General features: G+C 33.7%; 1 protein-coding gene across 5 annotated transcripts in view; it reads left to right on the plus strand.

Annotated features, from left to right (window-relative positions):
• The window catches only part of SNX7 (sorting nexin 7), a 97,351-nt gene extending 76,935 nt beyond the window's left edge, over positions 1-20,416 (plus strand). For 2 of the 5 annotated variants that reach the window (XM_036824111.1, XM_036824112.1), the window contains 2 exons: positions 122-274; positions 20,002-20,364. In XM_036824111.1, the coding sequence (XP_036680006.1) occupies positions 122-274; positions 20,002-20,079 (231 nt within the window). In that variant the 3' untranslated portion in view covers positions 20,080-20,364. Of the gene's footprint in view, positions 1-121; positions 275-10,816; positions 10,904-14,363; positions 15,183-20,001 lie in introns of those variants that run through there. The other 3 variants (XM_036824110.1, XM_036824109.1, XM_036824108.1) reach the window with 3 other exon arrangements.
• The last annotated feature ends 1,522 nt before the right edge of the window (positions 20,417-21,938 follow it).

A 21,938-nucleotide genomic window follows, 5' to 3' on the forward strand; every position in this document is an offset into this window, starting at 1 on the left:
GACTTTTCAAAAAAAGTATTCTTCTTAAACTGTTTTTTATAATATTCAGCTTAGATTTTAAGAATTCACTTAGTGGCGGGAATACATAGATCAATTGATCTCTCTTTGTGATCTAATTCAGCTTACGGAAGAGATTGGAAAACTGGAAGATAAAGTGGAGTGCGCTAATAATGCCTTGAAAGCAGATTGGGAAAGATGGAAACAGAACATGCAAAATGATATCAAGTCAGCATTTACAGATATGGCTGAGGAGAATATCCACTATTATGAACAGGTAATTAGTGATATGTGGTATTGCTTCATTTTTAAAAAGTTATCCTCTCTCTTACTTTCTATGTCTTGTGTTGAAAGAGTCTGTTCAGGAACCAAGTGTCACATTCAGAAGCCTCTTTGGTGGCTCAGTGCCAGTGGAGTTGCCAGTCAATATAGTAACGCTAAACCCACCCACTGACACAAATGTGTTTAGGTGGAGGAAGGGTGATAAGTTTTCCTTCCTACACAGCATACCCAAGTACCTAATTTGAGCTGAGCTTGATGTGAGAAAGAATTATGCTACCATTTTGTTGTGTCTGTTTTCCCCTCAGTTTCTTGTTCTGGAAGGATTTGAATTCTTCAAAAGCACTTGATCATGCTTCCTAATGATTCTCCTATCTTATTTCCTTTTCCTCTCTTTTTCTTGTATTAAAAAGGGTTTGCAAAATGAGGAAAGGACCAAAGGTTTGAATGAGCAGAAAATTAGTTCAGGGCTTATACGTTATGTCCCTGCCATCCCTACCATGCCTTCTGTAGCTATTCAAAAAATCAAAAAAGGAGCATTAGTTCAGTTTAGTTTATAGTTCAGTTGTTTTTTTTGTTTGTTTTTTAGTTCAGGAAAGAGCCTAATCAACATTTTGCTTTTCAAATGATTACCTTTTTTGAACAACTAATAATTCTGCAAAGTAGTTATTATTTTAAATGAATTTTATGCTATCACTTTCTTCATCTAGCATATTCTGAGAGTTTTATAGTTTTAATTCGTACATTGAGATATTTGACCCATTTTGAGTTAATTTTTTTTTTATATAGTATGAGGTAGGGGTACAACTTCATTCTTTTTATTTTCTTTCCTTTTTTTTAATATTTACTTATTTATTTTGGCTGCGCTGGGTCTTGGTTGCGGCATGCGGACTCTCAGTTGCAGCATACATGCGGAATCTAGTTCCCCGACCAGGGGTCGATCACTGGCCCCCTGCACTGAGAGTGCGGAGTCTTACCCACTGGACCACCAGGGAAGTTCCCATTCATCTAGCGTATTCTGAACATACTTTTCCTGGAAGGTATATTTTAAACATACATCTTTAACCTTATCTCTGACTGAATTAATGACTATATAAAATTGATACATTAAGAGAATTATTTTATACTTTGTAGTCTATAGTGCTTGCTAGTTTAAAGGTACTTTAAACTAAAATATTTTATATTTTGCAAGATTATCTAACTGATACTGATATTTTCATTCAACAAGAATTACTTGAGCCCCTACTACCACCAGACACTGTTCTGGGCCCTGGAGAGACCACAGTATGCAAGACAAACACGGTCCCTTTCTCATGTAGTTACAGTCAATGAGAGAAACAGTCAATTAAAACAAAACGTTATAATAATAAAGTATAATAAGTTCCAGGACAGAAAGACATTGCAGGGAAAAAGGCAGATTCCTCAGAGGATGTGTTCAAGCTGAGACCTTAATGAATGATGAATGAGAGGTAGCCAGATAAAGATGTGAGTAAGAGAGTTCCAGGCAGAGAAAAGACGAGAAGTGAGAGAGTACATGTTCAAACTACTGAGGTTCTTTTTGAAGGATGGTGGCGTGGAGGTGGTGTTGAGTTGAGAAAGGAGGCTTGTAGAGGAGGAAAAACTTTCCTCCACCCTCTTAGGATCCCTGGCTGGGTCTGAAAATGAAACTGACAAAGATAAATTAACAGGAGAAAAGTATATATGTTGATTTAATGTAAGTTCTTTGTGGTACAGGAGCCTTCATGAGCAAATCTAGACCAGAAGAAACAGATCTGAGTATTTCTATGCTAGGTTTGATAAAGAGTGGGCTGTCATGTAGAAATAGGGTAGGTTAAGGAGTATGAGTTAAGGGAAATAAACTGGAGGGAATTTAGCAAGTCCTTTTCGTTAGGAGTCTTCTCGGTGTCCCTTTGTCTTTGGAGTAAAGATGCTTCATTTTTCCTCTGGGCATAAGGAGGCCACCTCTTGTATGAGGGTTTTATGACCTGCTGCGTGAGATAAGGGTTGGAAGAAGGTCAAAGTGACCTTTCTGCTTCTGCCTTATTCTCAAACTCATTCATCTTAATATGCCAACATGTCATATTTTGCATTAGTATGTCCTGAACGCTCTTAGGCTGAAGAGGGCCTTATAAGCTTTGTCTTTTATTTTTCATTCTAAGGGAAATGGGGAATGCCATTGAAGACTTTTCAGCAGGGAAGAGACAATATCTATTGCACTTGCCTTTTAGAAAGATCACACTGGCTATATGGGTCAGAGTGGAACAAAACTAAACATGTTGAGCCTAGTTAGAAAACGTAGCAACGAAGACAGAGATGTGAACTGACATAGAGGTTTCATGGCAGTGGGCTAGAGATTAGTGGACAGATTCAAGTGATTTTCTTTTTAGCAGGTGGGATTGGAAAGATCATTTTCTACCTCTCCTATTTTTATATTCTACATTAACAACCTTAAGTAAATTCAAGTCTCTAAAAGGAATTTCCCATAAATCTCAGATTTTGAAATGATTTAAAATATTTCTGTTGGATAAAGCACATTTATCAACATAGGCTTTTTTTTTACCACTTAACTCTTTAAATCCACAGAAATAACTTTATCTCTCCTTTACAATGGAACCGGTCCACACTGACCTTATAGGAGTGTTATGACAATTAATTGAAATAATTTTTAAGAAAATGCCTTGAAAATTAGGATATACAATATACTATAAGTGATTGTGATTATAAAACATAAGTATATTAGGTTATAAAAGTCATGTGACAAATGCACCTCCTATGTTTTCCTTTCAATGATAAAGTCTGCAAAACTTTTCTAAGTTTGTTTTTTAATTTTTTTAAGAGAAAATGTTCACGGCAATTCCATTGAACTCCACGTGAAATGTTTGAGTTTTGGCTATACCTGTCACATAAATACATATTTTTGTCATGCTCATAGGTTGCATGCAGTTTATACAAAATACAGTTTTATTAGAAATAGTTAAATTAGCATCACTGTGCCATATTGCCATATTGCAAATTTTGTTCTTCACAGCAGTTTATATCAGTATGTTTTTCACCCTTTCCTCCGAATGAATTATATTTCTACATGTTGCTAAAATTATATCAAGTGTACTGCATCTTAGATGTATATATTTGGAGGAATTGCTGGTTTTCTTTATTATAACTTCACAAGACCCCCGACAGCTCCAGTTATTTATTGGCTTTTTTCCTAAGTGAATAACTCTTAACTGATTTGTCACATCAGTCCAAGCATAATCAGGAAATTGGGGCCCTTATATAAGCAAGGCTTCTTAACTAACACACAAACTGTGTGGCCTGAAACAGCAACAGTCTGCTGTTATCTGTTAACTTCAGAATATCTCAGATATACAAGGAGGTGAGATGTTGCAGAATCTTTCCAGTCCCTTTTTAATTTAATCATATTATTATGGAAATACTTCTGTTTTCATCAACAGTTGTAAAAATAAATCACCAAAGGGGTTTGTTCCTAGTGTGATAGAAGAAATGGGGTATAAACATTTGCCTTTGGACTTTTATGAAGTAAAATGGTCACAGTTTGTTTACAACTTAAAATTTAAATATTAAAATGACAGAGGAAAATCAGTTTGTAAATATGAGGTATAGGTCTGTATCAGAAACCAATTATTGTCATATTGAAATGTTATACTTAGATGTGTGAATTTACTTGGAGACAGTTGACACCAAATATAAAACAGGTATCTCCAAATAAACTCTGAGTAGGTGAAATGAAGCTATTCCCAATTTTGTTCTATATGACCAATAACTAAGAATAAATTTGAGTCTTTTTATAAAAACAAGAATAATGAAACAATAAAACAAAAATCCAATTGAACATAGGTGAATAATTTCAAAGTATCTTGGTATCCAAATAACCAAAGAAAATTATTTCTTGCTAAAATGTGAAGGGATGCTGAAACCATAAAATATGACATGCTGGATAAAGTACGTGGACATTTTCTAATTGTTCTTTAGTAGGTACAAAAGAGTGTAAGTTTCTATTGTTGTTGATGATACTGATGCTGACGATTATGATGATGGTGAAGGGATTTGAAAGGAAGTAATCCTTGGTAGGTATTATAAACTAAAAGAATATACCCTTTGAAAGTTTAATTTTAATATCATAATCATGAAAAGATCACGTAATGTTAATTTTTGCCAAGTAAAACTGTTTGTAGTTAAGTGAATATAATACTTGAAGTAATAAAATTTGTTTCTTTGCACAGTTTATTTTAGAATTATTAGTTAATGTATGGAAGTCGTTGTTTCAGAGCCTCATTTTCTGGTTTTAAAATTAATACATGCACATGAAAAACAAAAAAACAAGAGCGAAGTACACAAATGTATGAAGAGGAAATAAAGAATGCCCATAACCTTATCTCCTAGAGAAGGCTACACTTAAATGCAATTATAGAAAAATAATTTGCTATATGCAGATAAAAATATTTTAAAATTTCTGATGGTTCTTTTCTAATGTGTCAACATAAAAACATATGGTTACTTATTTGTGTCATGATGATTACAGTGGATATGTATTATTTTGAGTTCTGTATTTTTTATTTGTTTAAACACTTTTCTATGTAACGACATAATCTTCTAGTACATCATGTTAATATACCTTTATTAGTGAAGAGAACTACTAATAATTAAGCATTTATGTAAATTTTTTGCTCTCATAAATAATACTATTAAAAATAATTATGAACACTAGACTTAAAATCTTTTTTGATAAGAATTTCAAGAAATAACCAGGTTAGAGGTCGCTTCATTTCAAATGCTATCAGTCTTATTTAAGAATGTCAATTGCCTCATGTAGAATCATTCATTTAAGATTCAATTAACATCAAAACCTTATGCTAAGCAACATTCAAATTCAAAATTAAATCTTGCCCTTAGGGAAGAATAATAAGTATATGTATTTTTCACTTGATTGATACAGCTTTACAATGTATTACTTTTTTTAATGGAAGAACATTTAAATTAGTTTTTTTTTACGTGAATGGTAGTGAACTGACTTAATAGAAGGGTTCTGTCATTACTGAATAATAAAAATATATGTATCTACATGGACATCTAGGAAGCAGAAAAGCAATTATAGTATAGGACATTTTCTCTAAGATAAATGAAGAAAAAAAATCATTACAAGCATTCACCATCAAGCCAAATCAATAGTACAACTAATGCTTTCCTAAATTCCAAGTCCAGCTATATATGGACCATTTAAAAAGTAGAGAAATTTAAAAAATAGGTATCATAGCAGTTCTTCTACAAAGTAAGTAATAGATAAGCATTGAATGTCCTAGAAGTTCTTCAAGTATGGTTGTTCTTATTTAGAAATGTATTCCTTATCAGTTGGAGAATGGTAAAAGAAACTCCAGCAAAAGAGTTGCTTGTTTTAAATTAAGTGGTGCACTACATACTTTGGAACATTGTTAAAATTTTTGTGAATATTTAAAACACCCTGGTCCAAGTAAAGATACCTCCCAAGCATTGTGACTTTAAGAGGTTAATCTATATTGGTAATGATTATAAAACTGCCAGCTAAGCAAGATTCTGATGAGTGGCATTTAGATTTCTGTCTGAAATTTCATTCTTTTTTAAAAAATTGGGACTCAGATAAATTATGGACTTTCTGTTCATCTACATGAATTAACAGGAACAGTTAGAGGGAATAGCTTCTCTAGATCTAATTCCATCCAACAAAGAGTAACTGTAATGTAACGTGACAGAAACTTGGGGAGAAAGTACCATTTTCAAAATCTGGGAGGTCAAAGGAAAACAAAAGAAGGAAACCCTGGCCATTCTCAGTCATACTGCCTAGAATTTAGTGAAGTGATTTGAGAAAATTACAGAAAAGTATAATTTCAACATCACAGACTCAAAAAGAGAATATGACATAAGAGGAATGAACAATTCTAAAAAGTAATAAAAGGAGTGAAGCAGTTAAAGAATCAGATACGATTACATCTGTGGACCGTGGACTATGAAAGACAAAGATGTAAAGAGATACAGTCAGAGATGAATACAGAGAAACAGTGTCAGGGAGGGCACATTTTAGGAAGAAGTGAGGTTTTGGAAAAAAATGGAGTGACTTCCAAATAGTACCAAAGTCAAATGGAAGCGGGTGTGAGGAGCCTCTTTTGGAAGCAGGAAAATTAGGAATTAATAAACTCTAGTAAAATTAGTAAAGTGAATCTCTAATGGAAACCATGTTATGGAAACTGAGAAAACAGAACTACTTCATTTCTATTTCGCTCCTGTTTTCTCCATCAAGGAGAATGAAAATATAAGTTGCAAGATTTAGGCAAATACAAATAAAAGGTAACTAAAATTCAGTATATTTGAAGAGATAATAAAACATTAGCTATCCATTGCCACAAAAAGAGAAGACTGGCATGTTCTTTTTACAATGACCCTTGCAAAGCCTTTCCTTTATCAGCCCAAAAGCAGTGCTTACAAAGCCCTAGATGAAGCCTTTAATTCTAAACTGATTTACGTAGAGAAAGATCGACTGACTTCTGCTCACCCAGGAGAAATGCGGGCTACTTTTCTTTCCTAGGTGAATACTCAGATTAGCTCCAGAAAAGGTTTTGGGAAATACTGAAACAATGACACCTGTTTCCAAAATAGTTAACCTCTGTAATTTCTACGAACCATACAGAATCACCTCCTACTGCTCAACTCTTTGTAACAGCCTTTCTTGTAAAGAGAAGGATGGAAGTGATTAAGGATTTAACCAGCTGTAGTTGCTTAGTATCATTTTGGTCCTAAGGAATGACCTGTAGTTTTTGAGTTTTCCTTTTAAATGTTGGGAGAGAGGCATAAAAGTTGGTCTATGTTGAACCATTTAAATTATATTTTTATATTGACAGTCTCTTAGGATGACACAGAGTAAACAGATACTTTCTTTAAGGTTAATGTGTCTCAATTCCCTTTCCAAATCATAAGAATAAAGAATTTAGCTAGAGCTGGAATAATTCAAAGTTATCTAGGACAGGGATTTTTGAATCCATATCAGGGTACTTTTCTTTTTACAGTCATGCCTCATAACATTTACTAAAGCTGGTACCTGACCTAATCCCTAGGACCCAGGAAGACAGATCTGATGGTGCTAAAACAGCCCTTCAGAAAACAGTCTATCTTTGGAACTATTTGAAGAATGTTTCAGAACTACATTATATACCCTAGGGGATTCAGTAGGTTTCCATTAATGGGTAGGATAGATTTCCTGGAAAGTAAACACAACACCAGCTTGAGAGGCTAAGATGCATAGATATTTACTCAACCTGACCATTTTCCAATTCATTACGTTCTTGTGTCCACATTATTTACTTTTTTACTCAATGGGAGGCACTCATTAGAAGCCTGAATGTCTAGATTAGCAAATTCAGGCTGCATTACACTACTCTTCAATGCACCATCCAATTCATTTAGGGATGGTCATCTTCATCAAAAGAAAAACACCAAGTTTTCATCTTCATAATGCTATTAAATGACAATCCATTGAATACCTAGGAGTTTTTCCCTGTGTATTTTGAGTAAAGAGACCAACACTATTGATTATTTAATGATTAATCTTGTCCTCTTTACCATTTATCCTATGGAGATCATTTTTTTGGTGAGCAATCAATTCCTATTTCAAATAGAATCTAAAGGTACACAGTAATAATGATTAGAACAAGGGAAACAGAGATGGAATAACCTTGTGTCATCTTAAGGCTAAAACTTTTTATTCTCACTGTCTGATAAGAAGCTTCACCATCGATTATGGAAACAAAATCATCAATAAAACACTTGCTTGGATTGCTCATGGGAGGCTATTATGGTCCCCTATTATTGGTTGATTGGTTGCGGGGGAGGCATCTATGGAGAATAGCTATCACAGAGGCTGCAGAGCTGCCTTCTCAGTTTGATAGATTGTACCAGGAATCCTGGATGAGTGAAGAGGTGAGAATTATAAATTGAGCTGAGGGAACTCTACATTAAAGACATTTTATAAATTTTTTAAATCAACTATTACAAGTGGCAGAGGAAGTCCCAGGGCATAGTTCTTTGGGTCTCTAATTGTTGTATATTTAAGGACATACTTGATCACACAATCATTTGCTTCCATTGATTTTACTTTGGCTGTCATTGGGTATGACAGCTTCATAGCCAAGTGCCTTCCTTTTAGGTCATACTGTTTCACTTTATGGAGAAGTTTGGCAATGCATCTTAGCACATTTAAGTTTCTAAGAAACTCCCTAGGAAAAACATCTGTTCACCTTTGTTTAAGATCTCAGATTTATTTGTTCACCGAAGTCATTTATGGAATTAATGTCTGAAATAGTCTCTAGAAAATACTTAGGAAACTGATAAAAATGTTCATTAGAGCTTTTATTGTAAAACGATCTGAAGAAGTTTAGGTAAATATGAGCTCTTGACAGTAAATTTCAGTTCCACTTGGCTTAAAAAACTTCTGTTGTAGCCAACTACCTTTTAAACTTACACCTCAATAATTTGATACAGCTTTTCAGTGATACAAATGAATGCTCCTCTGTCATAGCAGATAAGGTTAATTGTTATCCTCTACATTGATGATAAGGTCCTGCTTTCATATTCCAAGTAGTAAATCTACTTCTAACTAGTTCTACCACCACCCCCCACAAGGAATCCTTATACTCAAGCCAAAATTACTTTGCAATAAGATTATCTTCAGCATGTAGAATGATAGTATACTTTGCAGAGGTTAAGTCATTTAATTTACTAGGTCTTTATCTTGGTGACCACACTGAAATTTGCTTTTTTCAAAACTTAAGTTTCATAAGAGTCATATTGAGGTCTTTTTATATTAGAAGATACTTTTGACTTAAAAAAAAATAGAACAAAATAATGATCTCCATTCTTTAGTAGCTATTCAAAATACTGAATTCAGACCTGATGATGCATTTGGATAGTAATATTGGCAAACTAAAATGTAATCAGAATAAGGTTATCATGGTGATAGTGGTCTAAGAAATGCATCTTCATTGAAGGAATTGGAAAAGAAGAAAGGTATTTGGAGGGCGGTCGTGGAAGGAGTACATGTTTTATTGTTGCTTCAGAAAACATATCTAGCACCAACTTTTGGAAATTGTATAATTTGAATTCACAAAAGGAATTATTTCCTATGTATTAAAATTCTCTAAATTACATTAAATTGCATTGCAAAGAAGTTCTCTGCCACTGGGAGTTTTTAAGCAATTGTTGAATAATGTACATCAGCAATTCTGTCTATACTAGAATTTCTCAATGCATTTTATAGGAAATTAGTTTTTGTAATGTTAATGGGTGTTAATCATGAAAGAAAAGATAGATTCTGTAGTCAAATAAGTTTGAATTAAAGTTAAACAGACGTTTTTACTAAAGTTCTCAGAGTCTTTTATGTGCTTATATGGTTTATGAATCTGAAGACATAATTTCTTTGACTAGATCAGCATTTCTTCTTATAGGATTAGCCTGTCATGGAACACAATTTAGGAAATTTTGGGTAATTATGTTGATCTCTAAAGTGATGCTACTTAAAGTATGGACTAATGCCCAATTCATAAATTGTTAATTACAGATTTATAAAGTGATAGATTCAGAAACTAAAAGTAATCAGTTGAAATCTTCTATAGCAATTAGACATTGTCATGGCATCCAAGTAGGTGATTATTAGACTCTTGTTGAATAAGGTATAGGCCAATTAGAGTATTATCCAGCTTTTGTGGTGATTTCTTGTGGCATGAAGTACAAACTAGTCAGCTCAGTAGGATCACTTAATGGTCCTCAGCAGATTGAAAGAAAAAGACTTATTCATCATCGCAGATAGTCTGAGAAGCGCTGCTCTAAAGTTCCTTCTGTCTTCTAAGAGTCTGTTCATCTCTTACACTTAACATAGGTAGTGTCTTTTCTCATTTAAACATTTATAATCTGATTAATATTCAAGTATTATAATGTATATAAAGCACAGTTAATTATAGAATTCAGTTTAAATGCACCAAGGTCTGACTTTTATTTACTTCTAAGGAAATCTTAAAAATCGAGTGTTTATCATTTTTAGAATTCTAAAGTATTATGTAATTAACTATTTTGTTGTTTTATTAAGTGATGATTTCTATTCTGAATTGCATATTCCAAAGCCATAGCTATAGCTCATGTTTCCACATAACTGTGTACATCTTTTATTGTAGTTCATGTAATTTTAAAGCTTTTGTTCTTTTGCAGGTTTCTGCTTTCTTAAAAACTTCTATTAAAAACATTTTCACCAGTCTCTCATATTCTGTGAGATAGTTATTTCTCAATTATCTGTACAAGAAAAGTTGAGCTTAGATGTAAAAGGGACAGTTATGCCATAGCATAGACAGTCTGTGCCTCTTCCCACCCTTTGGATTAGATAACTTTTTCTGTAGTTAAGTTTATCAAATACTTGAATAGGTGATTACATATGATAATGAAATAATTTCTAAAATTATCTAGATTCTGATTTAAGAATTTTCATCTTATTGTTCTTCATAAATGACAGACTATATACTATGGACCAATATATAGTTCCTGTAAAGAAAAGGAAGAAATGATTTAAAACACACATGCACACACTGCATGATGTAACATCTTGAAAAAAGAAGGTGGGTTTACTAATGAAAAAAATTAAACTTGGATATCAGAGTGCCTGCCACTAATTGTAAAATCTTCATCATATCTTCTCTATGCCCAGTTTTCTAATCTGTCAAAAAGTGGTACTGATGGTCCTCCTCTTCCTCCACCCCCTATCCACACACATCCCTCACAGGTTCTTAGAAGAATAAAATTAGAAAACATGTGTGAAATGCTTTAAAATAATGTAGTTAAACATCATAGCTGTGCCTTGATAATTTTCTGGTAATCTGAAAGTAAATGTGCTCTTCTTTTTAGTTTGTTGTATTTCCATGTATATGATAAACAAACACAGATAAGCTTGGTGTTTGAAGTGTCTGGGGTACTAAACTGGACAAACTTCATGTAATTGGTTTGTTATTGCTAAAAAAAACAATGATGATATGGTATAGAAAAGTATGAGTTGAAAAGATATGAAAATTTGGCTCTTGTATTAATTCTTTCTATAAAGATTTCCAATGTATTAGATCTTTTGGAGCCCCAATTTTTCCACATGTAAAAATGACAGAAATGGAGCTATTCGTATCTAAGGCTTTTTCTATCTTTAGCAGATCTTGAGTTAGAGATCTACAGACTAATACTACAAAATTATTTTTTAAATGGACCACAAGATGGCGTTTGTAGCTAATGAGTTTTTTGCATTCACTCTGTTGCAGTCATTGAAGTATTTACAAATCCAAACTTATTACTTATGTTCTTGAGAGATATGTAAAAGTAATTTTAGAAAAAAATATGCAAATCTTGTTATTTTGAAGTTATTGACATTTCTCAAATTATAAGGTGGCAGGTTATTCTGAATTTAGACTTTTTCAAAAACGAAATTTAATCAATAATTTTGAGCCATTGCAAAATAATAGAAGTTGCTTTCCATTTGTAACATAATCTCTAATTTCTTTCTGGATTGATTACATTTCAGAAAAATGTTTAAATATGCAGCTCCTGAAAGTTTTCATTACTGTTTGGATCTTAGGTTTAGATGATTAAAAAAAAAACTACTAAAATGTTACACACTCCGTTGCCCTCATTTTAGGCATGGCCTACAATTTTTATAATGTAATTTATTTTGCAGTGATATTGGCCTAGTATGGAGATGTTTACATATTTGAGCTTCAGTGTTTCCTCAAATGTAGGTGATGTCGTCTGTGCCCAAGATCATTTGAGATAGCATTAAAGTACGTAAAGGACACTCAGTCATATTTCTCAGTTTTAGTTTATTAAGAAGAGATACAATTATTATGGCACTGTCTAAAAGATACTTTTAGATTAGTAGGAAAACTAGAAGCACAACAACTTTGACTTAATATGGAAATTTCTGGTTTAAAAAGGGGTGCATGGTAAGGTTTGGCTTTTATTACATTTTACAATAATAGATATCATTGTTATTGTTTTAGGAAAATATATGGTTATTTTACTTTATTAGCAGAGATATATAGATAATATTTTATTAATTTGACTTATGTGATAATTTGGATGAGACTAGGTTTTCTATTAGCTGTTCCATGAACAGGGTGGTAGCATTACCTATGGAGATATCAAACTTTATGTTGGCATTACCACCTGGTGGCTAAGAGCTTTGGACAGGCATAACTTGTGACTTTAAGCACAGAGACCTTGAAGACTTTTCGTTATTTCAGTGGACCTCAGCATCCTTATCTATAAAGTGCTAAAAATAATAGTATATACATCAATTTTATTTGGTATTAAAATATATATGTACACATATGTATGTATGTATGTATATAATGGAATAAAGAAAGATGAAAGGAAAGTCTTAGAAGCAAAATTTAATATTCCCAGTAAGTCACTAAAAGTAAATCATTTTGAAGCTTTTATACTCATAAATAACTTTCCAGGAGTCTCAACTAGTTTATCCCTTAAGCCACTACTTATTTTACTTGAGCCCGAAATAGCCAATATAGAAAATATGTTTGAAAGCTGCTGGATAGATAAGTAAATAAATAAGTAAAATATATGTTAAGTTCTTAATGCAGTGCCTAGCACATAATAAGGTTTTGATAAATGTAAACTATTAGTAGTAATAGTAGCAGTAGTACTAATTGAAAATATTTCTCATGTATTTCTGAATCTTACCTTTGGAAATTATTTATAGTGACAATTACCTTATAAATATCAAATACAGAGGGGAGTGGTAAAATGTTATGTTTGATGCCTTTCCACACTGTGTCAAGCCAAATAGAGCAAGGCATATTTACAAATTATATGTGATCTCATTTGCCAACTTTTTTTTTCATTTTTTAAATTTTTATTTAAGTATAGTTGATTTATAATGTTGTATTAGTTTCAGGTGTACAGCAAAGTGATTCAGTTATACATACGTATATATCTATTTTTTTTCAGATTCTTTTCCGTTACAGGCTGTTACAAAATATTGAGTATAGTTCCCTGTGCTATGCAGTAGGTCCTTGGTGGTTATCTATTTTATATATGGTAATGTGTGTATGTTATTCCCAAACTCCTAATTTATCCAACCCCCCCACCGCTTTCCCCTTTGGTAACCATAAGTTGGTCTTCTATGTCCGTGGGTCTATTTCTGTTTTGTATATAAGTTTATTTGTATATTTTGTTTAAGATTCCATATATAAGCAATATCATATGATATTTGTCTTTCTCTGTCTGGCTTATTTCACTTAGTATGATAGTCTCTAGGCCCATCCATGTTGCTGCATATGACATTATTTCATTCTTTTTTATGGCTGAGTAATATTCCATTGTGTATATATACCACATCTTCTTTATCTGTTTGTCTGTCAGTGGACACTTAGGTTGCTTCCATGTCTTAGCTCTTGTAAATAGTGCTGCAGTGAACATTAGGGTGCATGTATCTTTTTGAATTATGGCTTTCTCCAAATATATGCCCAGGAGTGGGATTGCAGGATCATATGGTAGCTCTATTTTTAGTTTTTTAAGGAACCTCCATACTGTGCTCCATAGTGGCTATACCAATTTACATTCCCACCAACAGTGTAGGAGGGTTCCCTTTTCTCCACACCCTCTCCAGCATTTATTATTTGTAGACTTTTTGATGACAGCCATTCTGATCAGTGTGAGGTGATACCTCACTGTAGTTTTGATTTGCGTTTCTCTAATTATAATTAGTGATAATGAGCATCTTTTCATGTGCCTTTTGGCCATCTGTATGTCTTCTTTAGGGAAATGTCTATTTAGATCTTCGGTCTGCCCCTTTTTTGATTGGGTTGTTTGTTTTTTTGATACCGAGCTGTATGAGCTGTTTGTATATTTTGGAGATTATTCCCTTGTCGGTTGCATCATATGCAAATATTTTCTCCCATTCTGTAGGTTGTCTTTTTGTTTTGTTTATGGTTTCCTTTGCTATGCAAAAGCTTTTAAGTTAATAATTAGGTTGCATTTGTTTACTTTTGTGTTGGCCACTTTAGGTTCTAGGATGAAAGTTAACGGACATACATGGTCCAACCCCCCTATTCTATGAATGGGCAAATAGGCCCAGAGAAATGAAAGGATTTGCCTGAAGTCAGACTGTGGAATAGAACCTCTCATATCCCACCATCTTGAGAAAATATTGATTCTTAAATGTGGAAGTTTTCATTGGAAGCTATATCTACAGAAACACCATTTTTGTTATCATTCATTCTTTAGAAAACTTGATCACATCTGCTTATGGGATCACTACCTACTTATGAGAACTAAAGAGACATTTACCTTTTCTAATGGCAAAATGTCATCACTACTTTACTGGGGTAGCAAGAGATTTACTTTCAAGAAGAGTTTTGGAATTAAAACTTATTTTCTAAATATTCTGTCTGTGTATTTGAGAAGTTTTTAAGAATGTGTTTTGGGACAAAAGGGCTTTTGTTTACCTGTCAGGCCTGTTTGCCCTAGTTCTGGCTCACTTTTCTAACTGTACAGCCTCTTTCCCAGTCCTGCCCTTCATAGAGAAGCTACAGTTTTTGGTCTTTGTCTACAAACTGGAGCCACCTGGAAAAAAGTGTGCACTGCATTCTCAGTTAACGAGGATTTGTGATCGACTTGCTTTCTGGTCACCCAACATCCTGCCAATAAATATGTTCAACATATTTATGGACTTAACTTTTACTGCAGTGGAAGCGTGGGGCACTAGAAAAGAGTGCTGGACTCAATGGATCACAGTTCCCTTAACTATAAGATGCAATTACTTGAGTTTGTCAAAGTACTGTTGTATCAAATAAAATAATGTGTATGGAAAATTATGACACATTATTCAACTAAAAGTGGAATTGTTGCTGATTTTCTTATGACAATATGAAAATCTAAAACTAGAATGAGCTGATGGGTATGATTAAAGGTCAGGCCACCCGTGACACTGGGTATTTTTGATGGTTACTCTAATTTTGATATTAGTTTGCTTTACTAATTATAATGATTTGAAAGTGGGGAAAAAGTCAATTCCTTGATAGAAAACAGTGAGAAGCCAAATAACAGAAATACATTTTTTTCAAATAATTGTTTTAACATCTTTTTCTTCTTCTTTTTTTAAATAAATTTATTTATTTTATTTATTTATTTTTGGCTGCGTTGGGTCTTCATTGCTGCACGCGGGCTTTCTCTAGTTGCAGTGAGCAAGGGCTACTCTTCGTTGCGGTGTGTGGGCTTCTCATTGGGTGGCTTCTCTTGTTGCAGAGCACAGGCTCTAGGCACACGGGCTTCAGTAGTTGTGGCAAGTGGGCTCAGTAGTTGTGTCTCACAGGCTCTAGAGCACAGGCTCAGTAGTTGTGGCGCCCGGACTCAGTTGCTCCATGGCACGAAGGATCTTCCCAGACCAAGGATTGAACCCATGTCACCTGCATTGGCAGGCGGATTCTTAAGCACTGCACCACCAAGGAAGCCTGCAGAAATACATTTTTTAAAAATATAATTTACAATTATAAGGAAGTTTCACACTAGATTTTGAGATTTCTTTTTGTTGTCGTTTTGATGATTCTTTATATCCTCCAATTATCACAGTCCTGGATGCAGTGAATACTGAACTAAACTATTTATGTGGTATAAACAATCCATTTCTTGAGTTTTTATTTAGTTTTTCATACTCAAAAATCCAAGAAAAGCAAGAAAGAGTAAAAAGATTTAAGGAGTTGTAGAGATTATCATTCATTATTTTAAAATAGATTTATGTACATTAACTGGGTAAATGAGCAACATATCAGGTAATAGGTTAATATTAAACATTGGCAGGAGGAGGCAGTTAACATATTTAGTTAGTAAGAAAATCTGCTATCAAAATTCCAAAAGAGGATTGGTAGTTTCAGGAGCTACACAGTTCAGAGCATGTCCTCAGTTTTGTAGCAGAAATCTGATGGTCAGCAACCTGAGTGGGGATCAGGCTTTCATAGCAAAACTTAACATTAACAAATTTAGAGGTCAATAGAAGCCAGGATGTCAATTGATTAATATTCAGATTGAAAAATGCAGTGTTTATGATGAGCAGCATATTTGCATCAGTAGTAAAGTACATTTCTTCTCTATGGTCTCTGCATTTACTGAGCACTTACTATATGCCTGGCGTGTGTTAATTCAGTCATCTTCAAAGGGTATACATACTCCTGGAAATACATAAAAATTTCCAAGAGGTATGTAAGGAATCAATTTCTACACACTCAACCTGCATATATACTCCTTCCTAAAAGTTGATTCCCCTGGGACTTCCCTGGTGGCGCAGTGGTTAAGAATCTGCCTGCCAGTGCAGGGGACACGGGTTCGAGCCCTGGTCCAGAAGATCCCACATGCCGCAGAGCAACTAAGCCCGTGCGCTACAGCCACTGAGCCCGCACGCCACAACTACTGAAGCCCATGCACCTAGAGCCCGTGCTTCGCAACAAGAGAAGCCACCGCAATGAGAAGCCCACGCACCTCAACGAAGAGTAGCCCCCACTCGCCGCAACTAGAGAAAGCCCGCACGCAGCAACAAAGACCCAATGCAACCAAAATAAATAAGTAAATTTATTAAAAAAAAAAAAAGTTGATCCCCCTGCAATTATGCATTTTTTTTACTCACCTGCCCTCCAAAATGGTCCTTCTTCCACTATGTAAAAGAAAGGGGTCTCATCTTGATGGGCCAGTGACTTATTAAAGGTATCCTGGTGGTCATTCAAGAGATTGGTTATTTTCCATTTGCTGATGAATGGCTATACCTCTTATCAGGTTTGTAATATCACAGACATACTTAACCATTTGATCCTCAGCTTTCTCATCTATAAAATAAGATTCATAGTAGTCATTGTGAGGTTTAAAGAAGGTAATATGTGATAAAACAACCATTATAATGCCTGACCAAGTATTCATATAGATATTCAGCCGTTGTCATGATACTTCTCTTGATTTTCTGTGCTAGTGTTCTATAATCTGTATTTCAGAATACATAAATTGTTTTTCTACCTTTCGTATGGTGGATGGTAAGGAGATAGTTAAGTAGCTAATTTGTTTCTTTTACCGTGTCTCACTGTCATTTTTAGGATTTGCTTTAGAAATGAAAATGTTACTTCACAACACTAATCAGCATGGAGGGCTGATCTTCCTTAGACATTAAACTAGGAGAGTTGAAGAATATGACAATGATAGAAGTTTCATCACATTAGGATTAATACCATCTTTGGTGCAATTTGGATCCCTTATTTGACAGGAATTCTAAATAGAGCAGACTGCTCAGATTTTTATTTTGAATTTTACCTTGAATATGTTCAAAGATTCTTTAAATGATAGTTTGGCAGAGTTATCAAAAAGATATGATATCTCCTGAAAGCATTAATTGCTTTGGGCTGCCCTGCAGGGTTACCAGATAGTAGATAACGTATGGATTTGCAGAAGAGGCCAGAAATCAGGTTCACAAGGGAAACAGGGCTCTTTCCAAAGGTGAACCATGGTTCTCTATCAGCCCTTCAATCCCAGTTCATAGTTTTCATTGTTTTGTAAATGTTGTGGATAGATTTTTAAACATTATCTGTATTTAGGTATTTTTGTATTTCCTTCTTTTTTATACTCAAAAGTTGGTGAAGGAGATTTTGAGTATCTATAAAGCTGAATTAAAATTTTTTTCTTGGCATTGAAAAGAAATAAAATACTAATAACTGCTAATATTTAATGCATTTCTCCATATGATGTTAATTGTAGGTATTTTGTAGATGTTCTTCCTCAAGTTGTGGAAATTCCCATCTGTTCCTAATTTGTTGAGAATTTTTTTTTTAAAGTAAGAAATGGACGTTGTCATTTGACAAATGTCTTTCCATGTCTATTGAGATGATAATAAATTACTTTTAATACAGTCAGTTACATTGATTGATAGTTAAACATTAATCCAATCTTACACTCCTGGGATAAACTCCATTTGGTCATGAAATGTAATTCTTTCTATAGATTGCTGGATTTGATTTGCTAAAATTTTGTTTATAATTTTTGCATCTATGTTTATGAGGGATAGTGGTCTGTAGTTTTGTTCTTTTGTAATGTCTTTGGTAAGTTGGAAAGCATTCCTTTCTCTTCAGTTCTCTGGAAGAGTTTGTGTAGAATTAATATGATTCTTCCTTAAGTTTTTGGTAGAATTCACTGGTGAAGCCATTTGGGCCTGAAGTGTTCTTTGTGGAAAGATATTTAACAACAAATTCAAATTCATTTGAATTATCTATTTTTTCTAGAGTGAGTTTTGGTAGTTTGTATCTTTTCATTGGTTTCATTTAAGTTCTCAAATGTATAGGTATAAAGTTTTCAATAATATTTTCTTTTTTTCCTTCAGTAGAATTTAAAGGGATGCCACCTCTCTCATTCCTAACAGTTGGTAATTTGTGTCATCTTTCTTCTTTTATGAACAGTCCGGCTAAAAGTTGATCAATTTTATTAATCTTCTCAAAGATTCAATGTTCGGTTTCATTGTTTTTCTCTTTCATTGATTCACACTTCTATCTTTTCTGTTTTTTTTCTTCTGCTGCTTACTTTGGTTATAATTTGTTCTTTTTTAGTTTTTAAGATGGAAACTGAAGTCATTTAAGACCCTTTCTTCTTTTCTAATGAAGGTGTTTAGTGGTATAGATTTCTCTTTATGTACTACTTCAGTGGCATTCCAAAATTTTTTATACATTGTATTTTCATTTTCATTCAGTTTAAAATAAAATACTTTCTAGATTACCTTTTGATTTCTTCTTTGACACAGGGCTTATTTATAAGTGTCCTGTTTAGATCTCAAATATTTGGGGATTTTTCAGATATCTTTCAGTTGCTGATTTCTAAGTTAATTTCATTATGTTCAGAGAACAAACCTCATATGACTTGATTCTTTTTAAATTTATTGAGATGTCTTGTATAACCTGGAATATGGTGTGTTTTGGTAAATGTTTTATATGCACATGGAAAAAAATACGTATTCTCTTTTGTTCTGTAGATATCAATTAGGTCACCTTGATTCGTTTCCTGGACGCATTAATGACTCTCTCACCACCTAGTCCCAGCAGACCATCATAATATAATCATTGCTAATTTTTTGAATACTTACTTTGAGCCAGGCATTCTGCATAGAGATTTATACAGGTTTTGTAAATTTAATTTTCACGATTGCTTTAGTGGTAAGTATTGCCATTAACCTAATTTATAGCTGAAGAAACTATAATAGAGATTAATCAACTTGCACAAACTCACACTTGATATAGTAGGATTCAAATCTGATTAAGCCATGCTTGTATCACTATTCCTCTGTCTAGATGCTTAATGCCTGCCCCCTCAGATCCAAATGGTCCATCTTTCCCTCTACAATTTATTATAGATCTGTTTTCTATCCTGACAGTGGGGGAATAGTCGATTATTTCAGCAAACTAATCCATGCTAATTTTTTAACCTTTTATGTTTTCCTCTTATTTAGCAACAGTTTCCCTCATTAAGAATTAAAATATGTAGAAAATGACAGGGATCCTGGCAAGCCTATGGGAGAGAGGAGTAGGGCAGATTGCTATAGGAACAGATACGTAAGGATTTATTAATCCTTCTAACAGTAAAAGTGAACTACTGTTGACCTCCTCATGGTGTGTTTCCATCATTTAGTGCCTTGCTACATGGGAATCCTTCCTTACATCACAGACAGATCTGCACTTGGAAGAAGCCTCTGAAGATAAATCATAATCGCATTGAAGACTTCTCTGTGATCTTTGGGAGATAACCAAGGTTAACCAAAGTTATTCTTTCTGGATGGGCTGGGTCCTTTCTAAAGTGGACGAAAAGTGTTTCAAACTATCTGGAAAACCAACAACTTAAAACTCAGGTGTTCCAGAGCATTCATATGAATTTGGATATATATATACATATATATACATATAAATATTTAGCTTAGTTTTAACTATGTTCTTAAATTTGTATGCCAATAATTATACATTAAAAATTTTTTTCTTAAATATTTGTCTGTGGAACATGTCATTTTAAATATATTGTAAAGACTCAGTTTTAATAAAAAGTTTAATATGAAATGACTTGTGTGTGTTCTTTTTCTACTAGTAGCTCAAGCCTCTGAAGCAGATTCTAATATGAATCCAGTGTATGTTAACAAGTATACTATGTATTCACCTTTATTTCATCATAATTTTCTCTGAAATGCTATTTACTTTGATATTAGGAATTCAAAGTAAATATGCAAAAAATGATTAAATATTATTAAACATTAATGATAACTTCAAAAGTTGGTTTATTAAAAGTTAAGTAACTGTTTAAAGATTACCAAGATAAATTTAAATTATATTTTTGAGTTACTATTTAGAATTCCTTATACAGTCATTTTCCCACTAGTAAATTTATTCTTTTTTTTTTGGTATTTTTTTTTACATACTCTTCACAATTCACATCTAGCTTTATTTTTTAATGTACACAGTGTTTATCAAATTTGTTCTCCCATTTATTTGTTAAGGGTCTACTCTTTATAAGGCACAATTGCAGGTGCTTATGATGATAATGATAAAGACACATTACACTCATTTCCTTCTCCAGGCTTACATTCTAGTAATATTTATCATACAGAGTAATTTTATATTCATTTTATGGCTATATTTAAGAATTGAATATACTGGTTATCCTAATATTTGGCAATTTTTGGACATATATTTCTCAAGACTTTGAGTAAAGTTTGAGGTATTTAGTCATGCCTGTTACCTTACATGTATGACTTTAAGTACCATTTGGTTATTAGCACTTAAATAAGTGTCTCACACACACAAACAAACTAGACATTTAAATTATCTTAACTAAAACAAGAGATACACAAACACCTATATAAATATAAAACTAAACATTTTTCTTAAATACTGGCATGTACAATTTTTAAACCATTTGTAATAAAGAATCTGGCTTCATTTTTTGATGTTTGACTGCTGACAGCTTTTAAGCCTCACCTCCCTTTTCCTCTCCTGCCCCGGGTCTGGACAAGCTGCTAAGGCCAAAAGAGCGCTCCCTCTTTCGGCACTCACAGGAAGTTCAAACCATACAGCCTCCTCCCAGCATGCTGGGACTCACCCTCTAACCATCATAAAAACCCCAAGCCAGTCTCCTTTCCCAGGTCTCAAGACATTTTCAAACAGCCTGAGAGGCCAGCCCTGCTCTCCCCAGGAAGCCTCATTATATGAGTGATAAACCTTTTCATACCCTGTTGGTGTGTTCATGGCATCACCGGTCTTGACATAACAAAACAGATTTTGGGTGAGAGTCCTTCCTATCAGGATGGCCCCAACCGTATTGTGTTGCAAGCCATTTAACCACTCCAAACTTCATTTCCCCATCCGGAGATAATAATCTTGAACTCAAATGGAGATAATAAGTAGAGATAATAATCTCCAACTCACAGGTTGTTAAACGATACAGAAAATTAGAACACCTGCCAGAGGGAAGTGGTGGTGGGAGTAGAGGAATTAGGTGAAGGTGGTCAAAAGGTACAAACTTCCAGTTATAAGATAAATAAGGCCTGGGGATGTAATGTGCAACATGATGACGATAGTTAA

The sequence above is a fragment of the Balaenoptera musculus genome, chromosome 1 (assembly GCF_009873245.2).
Source record: "Balaenoptera musculus isolate JJ_BM4_2016_0621 chromosome 1, mBalMus1.pri.v3, whole genome shotgun sequence".
Lineage (NCBI taxonomy): Eukaryota > Metazoa > Chordata > Mammalia > Artiodactyla > Balaenopteridae > Balaenoptera > Balaenoptera musculus.